The 19,095-nt window shown below is 42.9% G+C and overlaps 1 protein-coding gene across 1 annotated transcript in view; it reads right to left on the bottom strand.

Annotated features, from left to right (window-relative positions):
* Window positions 1–11,882, bottom strand: part of NINJ1 (ninjurin 1) — a 42,702-nt gene extending 30,820 nt beyond the window's left edge. Inside the window, exon 1 of the mRNA XM_044670819.1 lies at window positions 11,552–11,882. Coding sequence (XP_044526754.1) covers window positions 11,552–11,626 — 75 coding nt within the window. The 5' untranslated portion in view covers window positions 11,627–11,882. The remainder of the gene's footprint in view (window positions 1–11,551) is intronic.
* Window positions 11,883–19,095: the final 7,213 nt, after the last annotated feature.

The raw sequence follows: 19,095 nt of genomic DNA, 5'->3' as shown, positions 1-19,095 counted from the left end.
CCAGGTCAGCCTCCTCCCCTGGGTCACAGACTCCTCTGTTGTCTTGGGCTGGAAGATTATCTAAGTCAGATCTCTCTCTCTCTCTCTCTCTCTCTCTCTCTCCCTCTCTCTCTTCTCTCTCTCTCTCCTCCCTCTCTCCCTCTCTTCCCACCCTATTTATATTGGCCACAAACTTCACCCCAACCTCCTGCCTTTCTGGGAACATCTTGACAAGGTCACATAGGAAGTAACTGGCAGATAGAGGATAACAACCAAGGCCATATAACTCTAAATCCAAGGCACTACCCACTATACTACTTTGTTTCCCCAAAGAATTGAGTCAGTGACAAAACTGGGACCAGAATTCAGGTGTCTTTGCCAGACACCAGTTCATCCTTGAAGAGTCTATTCTGTCTGTTGTGGCCTACTGCAAAACTCTCCAGGTTTTCACCTCAGTGGGCAAATATTATTCTAGCTATTAATGAAGCCATTTGAAGATGTTTCCCAATGAACCTTCCCAGGAATGGCATCTGTAGGAGACCCACCTCTATCTCAGAGCCAAATTCATGAATGCTGGCTTCAACATGCCAGGGAGGCAGTTCTATGTTTGAGTTTATGTGGCTGCTACCTTTTTTTTTTTAAACCCTTGTTTTCTGTCTTAGACTCAATATTGTGCATTCAATCCAAGGCAGAAGAGCGGTAAGGGCTAAGAAATGGGGATTAAGTGGCTTGCCCAGGGTTATAAAGCTAGAAAGTATCTAAGGTCAAATTTGAACCCAGGACCACTCATCTCTAGGTTTGGCTCTCAATCCACTGAGTCACCCAGCTGCCCCTATATTCTCCATCTTTTACTTAGAGTGTTTGGGGGTGGGGGTGGGGGGGGATCTCTAGTGGTGTAGGAATTCTACTCCAAGAAACAAAACTATACTGCTTTCAAACCAAACCAAAACAAATCAATCTTAGGTCTGGAGAAGAATGGCTGTTTGCAAATAGTGTGCTTCTGAGACTCTAAGGCCTGGAAAAAGTCTTAGTCTGGACAAGGAAATATTATTTTGCTTAAACTGAATTTTAATGGGTAAAAGATCCCAGAATTCATTGGCCCTGCCAGCTCCCCCCAAGTCTATCCAAGCAAATTACACTTTTTAGAGATCTGTGTATTTCAAATACTGGATTAACCCTGGGTGCCCTCACCCTCCTCCCACAGTTTCCTTTCCTCATTTCCCTCTAGCTTAAAAAGGGTAGAAGGGAAGAATTTCGACTATAGGGAAAAAAATGAACCTTTTGAACTTCTTTCAGCACATGGAAACTCCTCCACCCCCAGGCTCTCTCCCATTTAAACTACTTTGCATACCACTACAATGTTATACTTCCTAAAATATCACTTTTCTCCTGTTATAGACAGCAAGAGATAAAGAAGAAAGCAGCGAAATTGAAGACAGAAGACCTATATTGTAAGCAAGTCTTTTTTTCCCTCTTCAAGCTTAGCACAGTGCCTGGTACACTATGGGTGCTTAATAATGTCTGCTGACCTACCTATAGTATGCTCTTCATGACTAAATGTAGATAATTCCTCCTGCCTTGGCTATCTGCAAAGATTGTTATGAGGATCAAATGGAATAATTTTTCCTATACAATATTCTTCTACTGAAAAACTTGAGAGGCAGTGTAGTATAGTGGGGATACAGCACTGGCCCCCGAGACAGAAGCCTGCGTTCAGGTTTAGCCTTTGAAACCAAGACTGCGGAGACCCAGGGTAAGTCACTTAATCTCTCAGGAGCCTAAGCATCTCTCTAATATTATAAATTGCAGAGCAGGTGAGAATCTATATTCAAAGAGAGCATTTATTGTCTGGGAGTTGCCAAGAGCAACAGAATCACGGGTCCGGTGCAGAATTTTTTTCAAGAAGTTACAGTGGCTTCTAGATGGAAACTCCAGGGAGGAAATTCCACTGTTACAGAAGGGCATATCACACGTCAATGAGTCTTAGTGAGTTTCCAGGAAGACGAAAGGATGCAGGGACTAGCCTATGGTCACGAAGTTTGGGATGTACCAAAAGTAAAGCTTGATTGAATTGCTCGACTGAATACAAGCATTTACTAAGCACTTAATATGTGCCAAAACGGGGGGGGCAGCTAGGGAGGCACACTGGATACCGAAGTTGGGAGGACCTGGGTTCGATCAAATATGGCCTCAAGACTCTTCCTAGCTGGGTGACCCCAGGCAAGTCATTTAACCCCAGTTGCCTAGTCCTTGCCACTCTTCTGTCTTAGAACTGACACTAAAGCTGAAGGTAAGGGCTCTAAAAAAAAAAAAAAAAAAGATATGTGCTGACACAAAAGAGTCAATCAGCAGTCATGTTTCCCCTGGTCATGAAGTGAAAACAATACTATGTAATAAATAAGCTAAGTTGAGCTTACTCCCTCCCAGTGGCCAAGTTGGTATAGAAGAGAAATTCCTGCAAGCTCTTTTGCGGGGAAGAGAGGGAGGAATGTTTATATTTTGATCTTTTTTATATTTTCAATATAAAATCTACCCAAAGTTAAGTGGTAAAATAGAAAAAGAGAGGAAAAGCCAACTCAGGGTACCTCATAATACCCTAAGCACTGAAGGAATATGTATCTTCCTTGGCCTTGAGAGAATGGCATTAGATTATATATGATACATTATTATCCTCTATCTTCTTTTCTGCCACCTAGCCCATGTCATTAGAGTAGTGGAATGGGAACATACTGAAGACTATTTTATTCTTTTCTTTATTTGAAGGATTTCACTTGCACTAGGGATACAGCAGAATAATGCAGTTCCTGCCCTCAAGGAGCTTACATTCTAGTAAAGGAAGATAATACTTGCCCAAAAAGGGAACAGAAGCAAGTAGGTTGGGGCAAACAAGGTGAGCTGAGGACTCCCTTTGGGGAATTTTGATAGAAGAAAATGTGACCGAAGGAGTTTGTTGTTTAAATAACTGGTTGAACTCAAGTCAATAAAAATTTATTAATCATCTACTATGTGTGATATTCCACTGCCAAAGGTAATAAAGAAGTGCATGATAGATCTGAACAGTTTACAGTACATTAACAACCATGAAGAGGGACAGCACCAGGTCTGGAGATGAGAGGACCTGGGTTCAAATCTGTGGATGCTTCTTAGCTATGTGATCCTGGGCAAGTCTCTTAACCCCAATTAGAGTACCAGGTCTGGAGTTGGGAAGTCCTGGGTTCAAATCTGACCTCCAACACTTCCTAGCTATATGACCCTGAAGAAGTCAATGATTGCCTAGCCCTCTGCCACTCTTCTGTCTTAGAATTAATACAAAGACAGAAAGTAAGGTTAAAAAGAAGCAGAAATGATGAAGAAAATGTCAATAATGCAAACTGGATCCTAAAAGTATGTCATATATACATACTTTTTTGGAAAGTCAGTTGTTAAACATTTGCCACCTTACATGGTCCATTTGCATCCACAAACTATCTAGAGAAACAGAGGAAAGAAAGCCCTGACATTGAAGATGCTCTTTGTAGAATATTTATGGAAGGGTATGGATAAGAATTAGGGAGAATGAAAAGGCATGAATAGATGGAGATCAGCATCACTGGAGGGAGGATGCTTAATCAATGAAATCACAGAGCCATGAGCTGCCCACCTCTGCCCAGGAATCCCTTCAGGATCCCCAATAAACGTTCTTCCTACCTCTTCATCTGCCTGAAATAGATCCGACCTTATCTAATTAGCTCACAAGTTCTGACAATTCTGCCAACTTTTACATCCATCCCCTCTTCTTCACTGAGGCTGTTACCAACTATGATAGGGTCCTTATCAACTCTTACCTGAATTATTGCAATAAAAGCCTTTTTTTTTTAACTCCTACATTCTGTCTTAGAATCAATGCTATGTATCACTTTTAAGGCAGAAGAGAGGTAAGGGGTAGGCTATTGGGGTTAAGTGACATGTTCAGGGTCATACAGCTATGAAGTATCTGAGGTTAGATTTGAACCCAGGTCCTCTTAACTCCAGACCTGGCTCTCTATTCACTGTTCTACCTAGCTGCCTCCAAAAACTTGCCCCTTAATTGCATCCAGGTTCTCCTTTCTCTTATCTATCTTCTATATAGATGCCAAAATGATCTTCCTAAAAAGTGGATCTGACAGTGGATATACAATGGTACATCAGGAAGAGTACTAGATTTGGAGTCAGAAGAGACGGGTTCCAATACTTCTTCTTCCACTTATAACTTTGTGACCTGGGGCAAAGTCACTTGAAAAGAATATGAGATTCCTAATCTTTAAATGAATAAGAATATGAGAAATGTTGGAAGAACTGCAGGGTGGGAGATAGGCACATTAATGCACTGTTGTGAATTCATAGCAGAGGTATGAATTCTGGAAAGCAGTTTGGAAGTGAGAACTTGGTATCTCGGCACAGTTTCAAACCAGACTGTCCCTAATTATATTCCTACAGAATTATGCCCCAAAAGTTACTGCCCTGTGCATGCCTTGAGACTCGTAGCTCTACAAGACCTACATCCCAAAACGATCAAAGGAAAAGGATCTCTATGGACAAAAATATTTCTAGCAGATCTTTTTGTCATAGAATAGAACAAGGGGGTTGAGAGCAGGGAATGCCCACCAATTTAGGACTGGTGGAACAAATGATGGTACATGGCTATAATGGAATGCTTTTACACCATGTCAAATGATGAATGGGCTGGTTTTTGAGAAACTGGAGCATCTGTATGAAATGAGTCAGAGGAAGTGAGCAGAACCAGAACAATTTGTAGGATAATGATGTTATAAAAACAAATAACTTTGAAAGACTTAAGAACTCTGATCAATGAGAGGTAGCTAGGTGACTCCGTGGATTGGGAGCCAAGCCTAGACATGGGAGGTCAGGGTTCAGACTCAGACACTTCCTAGATATGTGACCCTGGGCAAGTCACTTAACCCCCATTGCCTAGCTCTTACCACTTGCTCTTCTGCCTTGGAACCAATACACAGTATTGATACTAAGATGGAATGTAAGGGTTAAAAAAAAGGAACTATGATCAATGCAATTACAAACCATAATTCCAGTGGATCAGTAATGAAACGTGATACCTACACTGCTTCTAACAATGATAAATAATATAATGATAAGTGATAATATAATCAATAAGTGATAAATACAAGATGCAGAATGATATATCCATGTTTGGACATGGACAATGTAGGACTTTATTTTGCTTGACTGCCTATTTTTTACAAGGGCTTTCTCCCCTTTCCCCCCAATGAAGGGACTGGGTAGAAAAAAAATAAACTGTTATTTAAAATAAATAGTTTAATAAAAAAGAAAGGGGACAGGCATTAATAAGTAATATTCTACAGTATGTCACATCTTTGCAATCATACAATTGACCGAAAGTTGTGGAGAATATATGATTATGAGCTTTTTAATCTTTTTTTTTAAGTGATTCTGCAGGACAAAACACCTTAAAGTCTCAAAAAATAATAAAATCTGGTATTTGAACTATATGATCTCAAAGATCCTTTCTGGCTGCAAAGCTATTATCCTAAGTATTGAATTATCTAGAGTATACCAGGCACTGCATTAGGAACTGTAGACACAGCTGAGAAATATGGCAAAGACTGCTCTTGAATGTGGGAACTAATAAGCTAAATAGAAGGGAAAACCCCGAGAGCCCCATCAGCACCCTGATTTGCCTTTCTGGTTGGAGGCCTTTGCTCCAATCATTTCCTACACTGATGTCTCGCCTTCCTGAATCTTCTATTTACTATACAACCCCACCTAAGCACACCTGGTACAGGTCTGGGCAAAGACAAAACACTAGACTGTCTTCTACAGTGAACATCGCAATGTTCCAATACAATAATGATTCAGAGAGTGCTCTGAGAAACATGTTTGTACACAGGCCAGATAGTGGAATTTAAGTACTATTTTGTTGTTGTTAGTAGGTTTGGTTCTTTTTTTTTTTTTTTCATTTTTAGTTTTGATGTTTTGTTTTAATAAATATTTAATCTGACTGCTAATATACTGGGGGACCAAGATCATCTGAGGGACCTCATCCCTAACTTTCATGAGGGCCATTCAGTCACAACTGTTCCTGCAACTCAATGAAATCACATGTCCCAAGAACACTAATTTAACTGGACTGCAAAATCAAAAGGCTTTTGGAGAAGGAGAAATGAACAGCTAAATGACGCCTTTGGGCAGATTCTAATTCCTCACCTCACCCCTCCCTTCCCAGTCACCAAGAATTGCCGACCTCAAAAAAATAATTAAGCTTTTTGACTTTTTCCAAAATGGCCACTCTGGATATAAATGTTTAGAAACTTGGCCACAGACATCATTGTCATTTAGGATGCTGGGCTTATAGTCTGGAAATAGCTTAGAGTCATAAGAAACAAACAAACAAAAAAAATATAGCAGTTGATAGTCACGTGAAAACAAACCTCAAAGTACTTAAATCAAATCCTGCACAAAAAACAAAGTTATACTAGATCCGTAGCCCTAGAATGTCAGCCTAAAGCAGGGCTTCTTAAGGTTGATTGTGTCATAAACTCCCTTTGACAGATTGGTGAAGAAGCCTATGAGAAGCCTCTCAGAAAATGTGTTTAAATGTCTAAACTAAAATACATGGGATCACAAAAGAAACCCAAGTCAGAGAAAAGGGAGATGGAAGTCTTGTTCCCTTTCTAGTTCATGGGCACTCCGAAATCTATAACCCTCTAAGTTAAGAACCCTGAATGATGCTGTTGTTGTTGAGTCATTTCAGTCATGAAGGTAAAGGTTTTAAGAAGGGGGAAAAAAAAAAAGGTAAGATTTTAAGGGGGGGAGGGGAAGATATAAGGGATTATCAAAAACCCTCTAGAACCAAGATCTCATAGGGACACAAGCTGACCCTCTGACCAAATAAACCTGATGAAACTCCCAAGGGAAAAGCCCAGGGTCTAGCCTATGCAGCCTAGACACTGTCTGAACTCCAGCCAAGAGATGCAGCCTTTGACTTCTATATGCTTCTGGCTGAGGAGTCAAGAAGGGAGGGATGGAGAAAAGGGGAAGAAGGAATAAGAAATCGAAAGATTAGTAAGCAATGTGTGCAAGCCTAAAACAATTCTTAGTCCATCCGGTTTATATTTTTTACTTTAACAATTTCTGGATATGGGCTTGATAATGTAGTAGCTAAAAGACCTGAATTCCTGTCCCAATTCAATTACTTACTACAAGACACTCCCTCTTGTTAGGCTTTATTTTCTTCTTGGGGGGGAAGGGGGGGAAAACCATGTGGTTAGACTAGAGAATAGATCTGAAATTTTATTATTTAAATCTATTTTATTATTTAAATTTTTATTTTATTAAAATTAAATATTTAAAAATAATAATTATTTAAATCCCACAGGAAAGTGGGAATTACACTTGTTATTAGAAGGTACAAGATAACCTGACAGAAAGTCATTCCTTCCCTGGGGAGACAAAGGATGGCCACTAGCCTCAATGGAAAGCTATTTCTGCATGGAACAAATTACCTCAACAGCCTTAAGGTAATGCAAATTGGAGTCCAAGGTGAGGTGCAGGATCTCTTGCATTTTTTTTTGTTTTTCATTCAAAGCTTTCCCATTGGGATCATCTTATTTGGGCCCCACAAAAATTGCACTAAATAGGTAAAACTCCATAACATGGTCCTTTCCCCTTTTTCCAGGTTTCTTACATTTTTCCTCCTCCCCATGTACCCTAAGATTCAGCTACAGTGGCTGACTTCATGCTCCTTGCCCATGACACTCCATTGCCAATCTCTGTGTCTTTGAATTGGCTGGGTTCCATGCCTGGAATGTTTTTCCCTTTCATCCCTGACTCCTAGTTTCCCTGGTTTTTTCAAGACTCAGCTCAAATCCTTCCACCCCATTAGATTTTTAACTCCTTGAGAGCAGGAGCTGTTTTTTGGTTTAAGGGTTGGAGTTTTTTGCTGGTTTGTTGTTGTTTTTTTGCCTTTGTCTCTCTGGTGCATCACACATGTTTCTTGATATTGTTGTTGTTTATAAACCCCTACCTTCTGTCTCAGAATCAATCCTATGTATTGGTTCCAAGATAGAAGAATAGTAAGGGTTAAGCAATAGGTGTTGGGTGACTTGCCCAGGGTCACACAGCTAGGAAGTGTCTGAGGCCACTTTTGAACCCAGGACCTCCTATCTCTAGGACTGGCTCTCAGTCCACTGAGGCACCTAGCCACCCCCAATATTTGCTGTTCAATTATTTCAGGCATGCCCAAATTTTCATGGTCCCATTTGTGATTTTGGCAGAATATTGGAGTAGTTTGCCACTTCCTTCTCCAGCTTATTTTACTAATGAGGAAACAGAGAGATAAATATTTTACTAATGAAGAAACTGAGATAAAAATAAACTGAGATAAAAAAAATAAATAAAAAGGTTGAGTGACTTGCCCAAAATCATACAGCTAAAAGTCTCTGAGGCTGGATTTGAACTCAGGAAGATGAGTTTTCTGGGACTTTACCTACTAGGTCACCTAGCTGCTCTGTTATTATACAGTAGGTGTCTAATAATGCCAGTTAATTGCTCTTCTTCGAGAGGTCTTCCCAGGTCTCCCAGATGCTACTGCCAGAGATTACTCCTAGAAGGCAGGGGCTGTTTTTACCTTTCTTTGTCATTCAAAGGCCTGCACATTAATTGATCCTAATTTTAGAGGAAAAAAACTGAGAGTCAAAGTCTTCAGTAAGATCATACAGCTATTATGTGGTGATGTGATTACTTGGAATCACAAATCACTGAGGCTAGAAGAGACCTTAGAAGTCATTTAATCTTCTGAATAAGGAGGAACTTGAACTCAGGACTCCCAACTCAAAATCCAATGCCTATTCCTTCCTCCCTACCATTGCACCTCTTTGCTCACTATTCTTTCATCCTGCCTACAGGTACTCTCTGGCCTTTAGAGTACTCTCTCAGTGGTTTACTCTATAGTCACTGGAGTCTGGAGTCATTAACTATCTATACTACCCACCTCCCAGGCAGGTTTTAAGGAAAGTGTTTTGTGCAAAGATTTATCTTCCTGAATTCAAATCTGGCCTCTGACACCTACTAGCTGTATAATCCTATTTGCCTCAGTTTCCTCCTCTGTCAAATAGCTGGAGAAGGAAAGGGCACACCACTCCAGTATCTTTGCCAAGAAAATCCCAGATCACAAAGTCTGGGTCAAAGACAAAGGGTCACAAAGAATAGGACATGACTGAACAACCACAACAGTCAATGAAGCTGAAGCTGAAAGAATCTAGCTTTGATCACACAACTAATAAGTGGTAAGTGAAGCACTGGAACCCAGGTCTCTGCTGACTCCAGGTCCTATACTCTTTCTACTACACTGTCCCTAAGACAAATTAACCAGGAGTGGGGGGGGGGGGAAGGAAGTGGGGGGAGTCAGGGACAGCATCAAAAACTTCAAAAAATATGGAACCAAAAAATATCACAAACTTGGGGCGATATCTTTTCAGGGAGTTATCCCCAGCCTCTGAGGAGGGCTGGCACCTGATCCCCTTTGATTTCCTGCTTCACTTTTCTTTGAAAAGAACTTTGTGGCATAGTTATTTTAAAAATAAACTTTACCTTTTAAAGTTAGCAATCATTTCTTTTTTTTCCCCCTCCTTTCTCTCCCCTACCCCTGGTGGATAAAAAAAAAAAAAGGAAAATCCTTGTCATGGATATTTTTAATTTAGAAATTTGCCTTAATCATGTTTGGGAAAACACTGGGGAATGTTTACAGAGACTGAAGACATCCCTTTAAAGGGTCACAAGCCCAGGGCTGACTCTTTGAATATCAGCTTGTCAGGATCCAAAACCCTCATTTTAAACTTGAGGAAACTCAAACCCCCATAAAAAGTTTGAAGGCCACAGGTGTAATCAGTAGCTGGGCAAATAATGGCACCCAGATGCTCTGATTTCCAAATCCAAAGCTATATTCTCCAAACCCCAGCAAGCATCTCTTCTCTCTTTTTTTCATCCAACTGTCTCAACTCTGTACTGTAAAACTTTTTTGGCACAGGTGGCCGAGGCCAGTGCTAGTGGGTAAGTGAGAAGGTGCAGAGAGAAGAAATTCAAGCACTGCACAAGAGGAGGGGTGGGAGATGGAAGAAAGGGTACTAACCTGGATCCAGCAAAATAACTAGACAAGTGTTTGTGAAAGGTCAGCTGTTGGTGAGTTATTTAGTCACAGTCTATGGGGCAGCCCCTCTCCTCACCAAGATCACCATCATCACCACCATTACAGGGTTGCCTGGCAATCCCGGATATGGCCTTAGGGAAGATGATTCTAACCTAAGAGAGCTTAGCTAAAGCGTGTTGGCCTGCATCTCACAGATGCCAAACCTGGGAGCCAGCTGTGCCAGCCCCCAATCTCCTGCCCTGGTCCCAGAAAAATCAGTTGTGCTGACCCTCCATCTTCTACTCTGGCTCCAGGAACCACCTGTGCTTCACCCCTTGGTTCCTTGGCTCCAGAAAACAACTGCGTTGCACAACACGCAGGGACACGCACACATCGCCTGCCTTGGCTTCAAGAACCACTTGTGCAGGACCCCCGACCCCCATCCCCTGTCCACGGTCTAGAAACCAGCTGCTTTGTCCCCTCCTCCAGAAATCTGCTACTCTGCCCCCATCTCCTGCTCTGGTTCCAGGAGCCACCTATGCCGCAACCCTCAAACCCAATCTCCTGCCCTAGATCCAAAAACCAGCTACGCTGCCCCCACCCCCATTCTCTTGCCCTCACTCCAGAAATCTGCTGCACTGCTCCCCAATCGCCTGCCCTGGCTCCAGGAACCACCGGTGCCGCCCCCCAATCTTCTACCCTAGATCTAGAAACCAACTGCGTTGCCCTTTCTCCCAATAGCTCGCCCGGGCTCCAGAAATCCGCTGTGCTGCTCTCCCCGCCCCCCCACAATCGCCTGCCCTAGCTCTAGCAACCACCTGTGCCGCCCCCCAATCTCCTGCCCTAGCTCTAAGAACCACCTGCGCACTTGTCAAATCTTGGGGAACTACGGGGCCACCAAGCCCTGAGTCCTTCCCTCGTTAAGCCTGTAGAGCTGTCCCCCTCCCATTTCCTCTGGCCAGACCCTCGGGGAATCCTCTGCGTCGTCCTTTCCCAATTCCCCAGACGTGAGTCCTTGAGGAGCCTGCTGCCCCCTCCCTTTTCTGCTGGCCGGGACGCCCCAGAAATCTTCTGCGTGGTCCTTTCCTTTTTCCCCTGGCCAGACCCCCTCCCCCAGAAGACCTGTGCTCTGCCCCTTCCCATTTCCTCGGACGGGTCACCCCTTCCCCTCCCCCCTCACCCCAGAGCCCTATGCGTTGTCCTTTCCCTTTTCCCCTAGCCAGACTCTCGGGGAGCCCTCTGCACTGCTCCCTCCCATTTCCTCTGGCCAGACCCCTGGGGAACCCTCTGCGTAGTTCTTTCACTTTCCCCCTGGCCAGAATCTCGGGGAGCCCTCTGTGTTGAACCCTCCCATTTCCCTGGCGGGTCCCCGGGGGAGCCCGCCGCGCTGGTCCCTCTTCCAGTTCCAGAACGGCCCAAGGGCCATCTACTTACCCTGCCCCCAGATGAGGCTGGGGATCCGGGCCCTACATCCCCGTTGAGCTCGTACTCCTCCGGGCCTGAATCCATGCCGCCGCCTCCTTCCCCGTCGCCGTCGGGGAGCAGAGCGCGCTCCGCAGGGCTGGTGGCCGCCGCCGGGCCGCCGGATTGGGTTGCGCTCCCGTCCAGCTTGGGGCCCTTTCCCGCGCCCTCTTGGTTCTCTGCGGCTCCGCGAGGCTGCAGGACCAGCCCCGGCTAGGATTTCTCTTCCCCCGGGCCTGCTAGTACTCCCTCCTTCTCCCGCTCCGCTCGCCGGCAAAGGAGGAGGAGATTGACGCAGCCCCAAACCCGCCACCTCCTTCTCCGGAGGCGGGGAAAATAAAATGTAAATACACGGTTCTGTAATTTTGTTGGGAGGGGGGAAAGTCGTGGGCGGGGCTAGGTAGGGTTGTGAATGAAGCGGGAGGGAAGAGCAGGAAGAGGGATTGCGCTGGGCGAAGGGCTGAAGGAGGAGGCTGCCTAAGGCTGGCGAGGCGGGGGGCACCACCTGGGTGCCCCCCTCCCTGCCCAGGGGGCCACCTGTTAGCACCTCAGAGGATCGCGGAAGTGCAGATTCTTGGAAGAAGCTCCAGATAACGAACAACTGGCCCCAACCCCTCCTCATTTAACGGATGGGCTCTGACAGCTGAATATGGTGTGCCTGGATTCCAGCTAGTGGCAAAATGGGGCCAGGCAGACTTGAGCCTTTGGCATGCCCAGGCAGCAGGAAGCGCCGAATCAGAAGCGAAAGGAGCTGCCTAGGGGCCATATTAATCGTGGCGTGTTACAATCCCAAAGAACCTTGGAGAACCCCTAGTGTAGCACCTTGATACTAAACTTTCTTGACATTCTAAACTTGCTGAGCCCTCATAGGATCCTTTTTGTTGTTGTTGACCATTTAAAAAATATATAGCATAATATAATGCATATGATTTGTTATAAATATATACCATATCTATAACAAATATCTGACATATAAATATGCTTATCCAAGAGAAACATTCTCATATTAGTTATGCCCAAAAAACTATATTTCATTCTATTTTTCCCCTCCCTCAGACCCTTCCAATCTCCCAACAAGGCAGGTAATAATATATAGGTTGTACATATATTCATATAAAAATATTTCCCTCTATTAGTTATATTGTGAAACAAGACATTATCTTGTATAATGGGGAAAATTCATGGGGAGATAAATTGAAGAATGATATGTTTTCATCTGCATTTGGGTTCCTTCCCTGGTAGTGGATGGGTTCCAAGGCAAAGGACAGTTAAGAGCTAAGCAGTTGGGAGCAAGTGACTTTCCCAGGATCATATAGCTAGGAAGTGTCTGAAGCCAAATTTGAACCCACAACCTCCCATCTCCAGACATGACTCTCTCTCCACTGAGCCACCTCCATGCCCCTCCTCATAGAATCTTGAACCTAGAGCTTCAGGAGATCTTGTCCAAAATGCAGAATGGGACATTTATTTTTGGACGAGGCCACTGTGAGAATTTGCTTTGCTTGGCTCTGCATATTTTCTAGACGATTCTGTTTGTTTTTGGGGGGGGGGGGGGGGGGGGAGTGAGAGGAAAAGAAGAAAGCAAATGATTAATTGTAAATAATAGAAATTAAAAAGATGTCAACTAGTCTAATCCCTTCATTTTATAGATGAAGAAACTGAGACCTGGAGATATTAAGTCACAAAGGAAGTAGGAGAGAAGGTAAGTAATCTACTTCTGGTATTCTTCCTCCTTTACTATACTGATCCATAATATCATAGAAGTGTTTATAGCAAGAAGAGACCCTAAAGATTCTCTAGACAAAAATCCTTCATTTTACAGATGAGGCGTCCCAAACCAGCTGTTAAATGGTAGAAATAGAACTCCGAATCAGATTATTTTTCCAAGTCACTAGAGATCCTACAAACAACCAAAAACAGCCCTCAGCCCTTTTCTTAGAGAGTGCCTCTTCCTCTTTCCTTCTTCGGCCTGGATGGCCAATAGCTTAACATCTAGATTTCTAGTACATGAGGATCAGGGTGAGATGTGTTTGAGAAACAAGCTGTCAATCCCCAAGAACTGACCGAGTGCCTAGTATGGGGCTGGAACCATCTTAGTGCCAGAGATGGGGAGACATGCCCTCAGCATGCAATGTTAAATAAACCTATCTCATCCAGTTCTGGAGTTCTGTGACTCTGGGATGCAAAGGCAATAAAAACTTTTCCAAACTAAAAAAGCAAAACAAAACAAAGCAACAAAACAATCAAACATAAGACATTACCACTCTCTCCTGCCCTGCCCACCTCCCACACAAGTAGAAACCACAAAACTTTAAAAGATTCTGTGCATCAGGAAATGGAGGATGGGAAGAAGTGATGGGAAGCTGGGCTGGGCAGTAACCCAGGCAGGAAGAGATTGTCCAGCTAGAGATTCCTTCTGCCCCCAAATTCTGCTTTTAACCAGCATGGACAATGCCCGCATTTTTTCTCTTCTCTTTGCTTGGCAGCTTGAAGCCATTAGAGAGCTCTTTGAGGCAATGGGCACCGTTTTTTAAAAAATAAGTCCTGGTCTTACCCATTGACATAGTTATATGATTTCAGCCTTCATTCTACCATCTAAGTCTGATAGGGAGAAATTTGAGGGGAGAAAAATAATTTGAAAACAGAGAATTTTCAGAGTGGGATAAGCATGCCGAGAAAGGGCCATAATGAGGGGTTTAGGCAACATGGTGGACTACTAAAAGGAAAAAAGAACTTCTAAAAGGAATGTGGAAAGTGGTCAAAGGCTTATTTCAAAATTCTGCTCAGGGTGAGCACTGTAATTAGGAAATGGGGGAAAATCTTTCCTCCTGATCCACATGATCCCTGTACTTAGGACCCAAAACTAAGTATTGCTCAGTTGTAGTACTAATAGATAATAGAATCCAAATTTAGAGTTGGCCATAAGGTCCAATAATCTCATTTCACAGAAGTGGAAACTGAGGCCCAAGAGAGGTTAAAGGACTTATCCAGAGTCACACAGGTAGTAAATGTCCAAAGCAGATTTTGAACCCCAAATTATGATGCAGTGGATACAACAATAAATTTGGAGTCAGGAAGAACCTGACTTCGAACCCAGATTCAAAAGTTTCTTAGCTATGAGATGCTGGCCAAATTATTTAATATCTCTGCACTTCAGTCTGCTCTTCTGTAAAATGAGAGAGTTCAATTCCATGAACTTTCTTCCAGCTTGAAATCTATGATTCCAAACTAGGACTTTCCTGACTCCGACTCAAGTGCTCCAGCCACCATACCATATTGCCTTCTCAGACTGGCCTGTCTTCCACAACAGCCCTATTTTCAGTGTGTCATTTTTAATGGGTATAACTCAGGACTTTGGAGGCTGAGCCAGTGAAACTTAAACCTTGGCAGGCCCTACAATCTGGAAAGGTTTTGAATATGGGTGGCAGATGACAGACTGTCTTTCATCCTAGGGCCAGATTAGCTGAGCTCAGAGAGATTCAACTGATTCATCCAAATAGCAGCTGCAGGCTGCTGATCTTTTTGAGTTACAACTCACAAAGCTTGACTAGGAAGGCGCAGAATCACCAATTATGTCTATTTTCAGTGGTAGGGATACTCAACCAATGAAATCACAGGAACATAAAATATTTAAGCTATATTATAAACTAAGTATGAAGGCTTTCATGGACTAGATTGGGCATTGTTTTTTATGGGGAAATGTATCCCAATTTCCAAATTAAAAAACAACAACAACAGGAGAATTGGGGGAACACAACCCACTCATAAATTGGTGACTGTCAGAGTGCTAAAGCAATGGAATAGGCAATGAGTCCTGGGGAAAAAAATCAAAGTAAGGAAAGAAATGAGCTGGGAGGGTAAGGGAAGACTTCTTAGAAAAGATAGGACTTGTACTAGGTCTTGAAAAATGGATAGGATTTATACTGATGGAAAAGTTTCTCCTTTCAATCAGGGGGAAGCATCATGAGCAAAGATATGGAGGTGACTCTTGGGGACTGGAGTTTTGCCCTTAAATTCTACTGAGCCTCATGACTGTATCCCTTCTACTTGCTGCCCAATGGTCCGGCTGCCTCTCTGGCCCTCAGTTCATTGCCTATTGCCAGACTACCTCAGGGATCTGCTTTTGCCTGCCTTCCAGGTCACCTGGTTCCTGCCAGAATTCCCATTTTTTTTCTTCAGCTTCTGTCTCTTGATTACTTCCAGACCCCCACACTTTATGCCTCCATACCTGTCTTCCAAGCCCTGACCATTGCTATACCTCTGTGAGATCAACCAACCACCTTACCTAGCTACACATCTACTTATCATCCCCTTGAAACTCCCCTAATATGACTCAATTATCTACTTCTCTGAATGATTTACCCTTCCTTTGCAGGCCTTAAGTTTCTGTATCCCTACTGACACTAATTGGACTTATTCCTGAGCATAGCTATTGAAAGAGAATTCATCACATTTCTATATTAATTTCCAAAGTACTTTCCTTTTTGTAATCAATATATTTTGCTTTGACTTAACAATTTCATCCTTTTCAAACAAACTCCACCTTTCATAATACCTTACTACTAGGGGCAGCTGAGAAGGGGCAGCTCAGGGGATTGAGAGCCAGACCTAGAGAGGGGAGGTCCTGGATTCAAGTTTGGCCTCAGACACTTCCCAGCTGTGTGACCCTGGGCGAGTCACTTGACCCCCATTGCCTACCCTTACCACTCTTCTGCCTTGCCAATACACAGTATTGACTCCAAGCCGGAAGGTAAGGGTTAAGAAAGAAAGAAAGAAAGAAAGAAAGAAAGAAAGAAAGAAAGAAAGAAAATGGTAAAAGAAAGGAGGTTAAAGTCAGGGAGACAGAAGAATCAAGCACATGGGAAATATTGGATTGAAAATGTTCAGTAATTCTCATCCCACCTAAGCTTAGACTATACTTAACTTTGCAACCCGTGATTATTGACGCTCCTCCAGACAATGATGCTTAGGTAGGATAAACAAAAGCAAAAGATGTCTTCTAAAATGTTCCCAGCTGAGTGAGCCCTTTCCTCCCCCGTGATTCTGTTCCACTCTTCTGATGACATGGTCCACCATGTAGCCAGCCTGGGGCCAGAGGTGTGAGGCCAGAGGGAGGAAGAGGAAGGAGTCGTGCTCAAGTGAAGTCTGAAGTCCTTCAGGGCTGTGTCTGAAACTGGAGGGTAGGGAAAGCCTATCCACAAAACCCTAGAAGTTGGGCTCTCACTGCAAAGCCAAAGGATGCTGCCTCACATCACATGTGTGACTGGTTCCGCGATGGGGAGAGTGAAAGACTCTGTGGTTACACTGGAAACCAGTGAAGACGATGAGACCCACCGAGAAAGCAGAGATTTCGGGAAGGCAGGGAGGAGGAGGTGGGGGAAATCTACAGCTACAGTGGGAGACATTCATTTCTCAGGCTGATTTCAGACTTGCCCCAATGAGTCAGGCCATTGTTAAACTCTTAACCAATGCAGAACCACAAAGAGAAAGGAGAAGGGGAAGATGGAACTGGATCATGGTGTGTCTGTATGTCTGAGCAGAAAATTCAAAGCCCTCCAAGATACAAAATCACAAGGCAACAGACTTTCTAGTCCAGCACCTTTAATTTACAGATAAGGCAACTGAGGCCAGAAGTGACTTGTCCAGGATGGATAGGTGTCATGATGGGTAGAACGCTGGGCTTGGAATGAGGAAGATCTGAGTTCAAAGCCAGCCTCCAATACTTATTAGCTGTGTGATCCTGGGCAAGTCACTTGCTCTCTGGTTGCTTCAGTTTCCTTAATTGCAAAATGGGTGTAATAAAAGCACTTACCTCTCAGGGTTATTGTGAGGATTAAATGAGACAATATTTATAAAGTGATTGGTGCAGTACCTGGCACGTAGTAAGTACTTCAAAAAATAGCTTGTTTCCTTCTTTCCCATTAAGTGGCAGAGCCAGGATTCAAACCAGATGCTCTGACTTTCATTTTGAAACTCCCTAAGATTCTATTTTCTTCTTTAATAGTGAGCTTCACTGATGAGAGATAATCCTCACCAACTGTATGGAGTTATCAGGCATTATAGACTACCAATTATGATGAGATGTTGCCTGTGGAAGTTGGTAAAATTTGCCTTTGACATCCTCCCACCTACCATCCATCCTAGTTCTTGTCCTTTACAGCCCACCCTCCCAGATACCTGGGTCTCCTGCTTCAGTACCCCATTCTATAGACCTTTCTCCCATTTATCTCCTCTTCAAAAATGTCCTTGTTAATAAACTTAATCTAATAAAATAAAGCCTACCAAAGTATCAATGGTTAATTAATAATGGTTGACTGCATTGCAACTCCAAAGTATTACATCAAATAAAGAACTCCAATAGTTTCAATGCCTTATTCCTTTAGGTTAATTTTTGTTATTTTTATTATATTATATATTATAAAATATTATATTATATTTTTATTATATTATATATAAATAACCCAAAGGAATGACTACTTGTCTAATTGGCATAATTTCAGGTACTGAAACTGGCTAGTGAGAAAATATTTCTTTGGAAAACTTTTTTGGAACCTTTCTTGATTCTTCAAATCATATACCATGTAAGGTGGCCACCTACCCTTTTGGTATGTATATCAGGTGGTATATATAACCTAGACAGGATCATCCATATGAACAAGTTCAGTTTCCTTAGCTATAAAATGAGGATGTTTGATGGGACACAGAAATACTTAATTTTTTCTATGTCATGGACCCCTTTGGCAGTGTGAAGAAGTCTATTAGCCCCTTCTCAAAATAATATTTTCAAATGCATAAGACAAAATACATAAGATTCCAAAAGAAGCAATTATCTTGAAATAATTATAAAAATATTTTTTAAAACCAAATTCACAAACCCTTTAAAAATCTACCCCCAGCCACCTTGAGGATCTGTAGTCCCTAAATTAAGAACTACTGAACTACATGATCTCTAAGGTCTAAAAAAAAATCTGGAATTGTATGTCACTAACTTTTTGTAGCATAGTTTAGTGGATTCATATCAGCCCTCAGAGCCATGGACATTTGGGTTCAAATAATGTCTTTGACAAACATTGGCCCTATTGAAGGAAAATCACCCTTTCAATGACCCAGGCAGTGATCTAAGATTACAAATTGCAAAAGAATTGCTGACTTTAATTGTAGAGAGCAGTTCCTCATAGGGAATTCCCAACAATCATGAAATAAGAAAAATATCCTATGAGAAAGTTTAGAGCAACAGGAAGGGACATACCACAATCCTCTGATTGGGGGGAGGGGTGCATCTCAAAGAGGAAAGCACTAGATTAGCCTGGCTCTGATCCACAGAATTGGCAGGTTTGCTCTCCAAATCTCTCTGCCTCTTCTTTATCTTCCTCTACTGTCCTTGAATGGAACCTGGAAAGAGGAAGATAAGTGGATTGGGATTATGGGAACACAGAGGAAAGGAAGGCTGAAAGAGATGAGAGAGAGAGAGAGAGAGAGAGAGAGAGAGAGAGAGAGAGAGAGAGAGAGAGAGAGAG

This window comes from Gracilinanus agilis, chromosome 1 (genome assembly GCF_016433145.1).
Source record: "Gracilinanus agilis isolate LMUSP501 chromosome 1, AgileGrace, whole genome shotgun sequence".
In the NCBI taxonomy this organism is placed as follows: Eukaryota; Metazoa; Chordata; class Mammalia; order Didelphimorphia; family Didelphidae; genus Gracilinanus; species Gracilinanus agilis.
The sequence above is the reverse complement of the archived record's forward strand: the minus strand, read 5'-3'. Positions and strand labels throughout refer to the sequence as shown.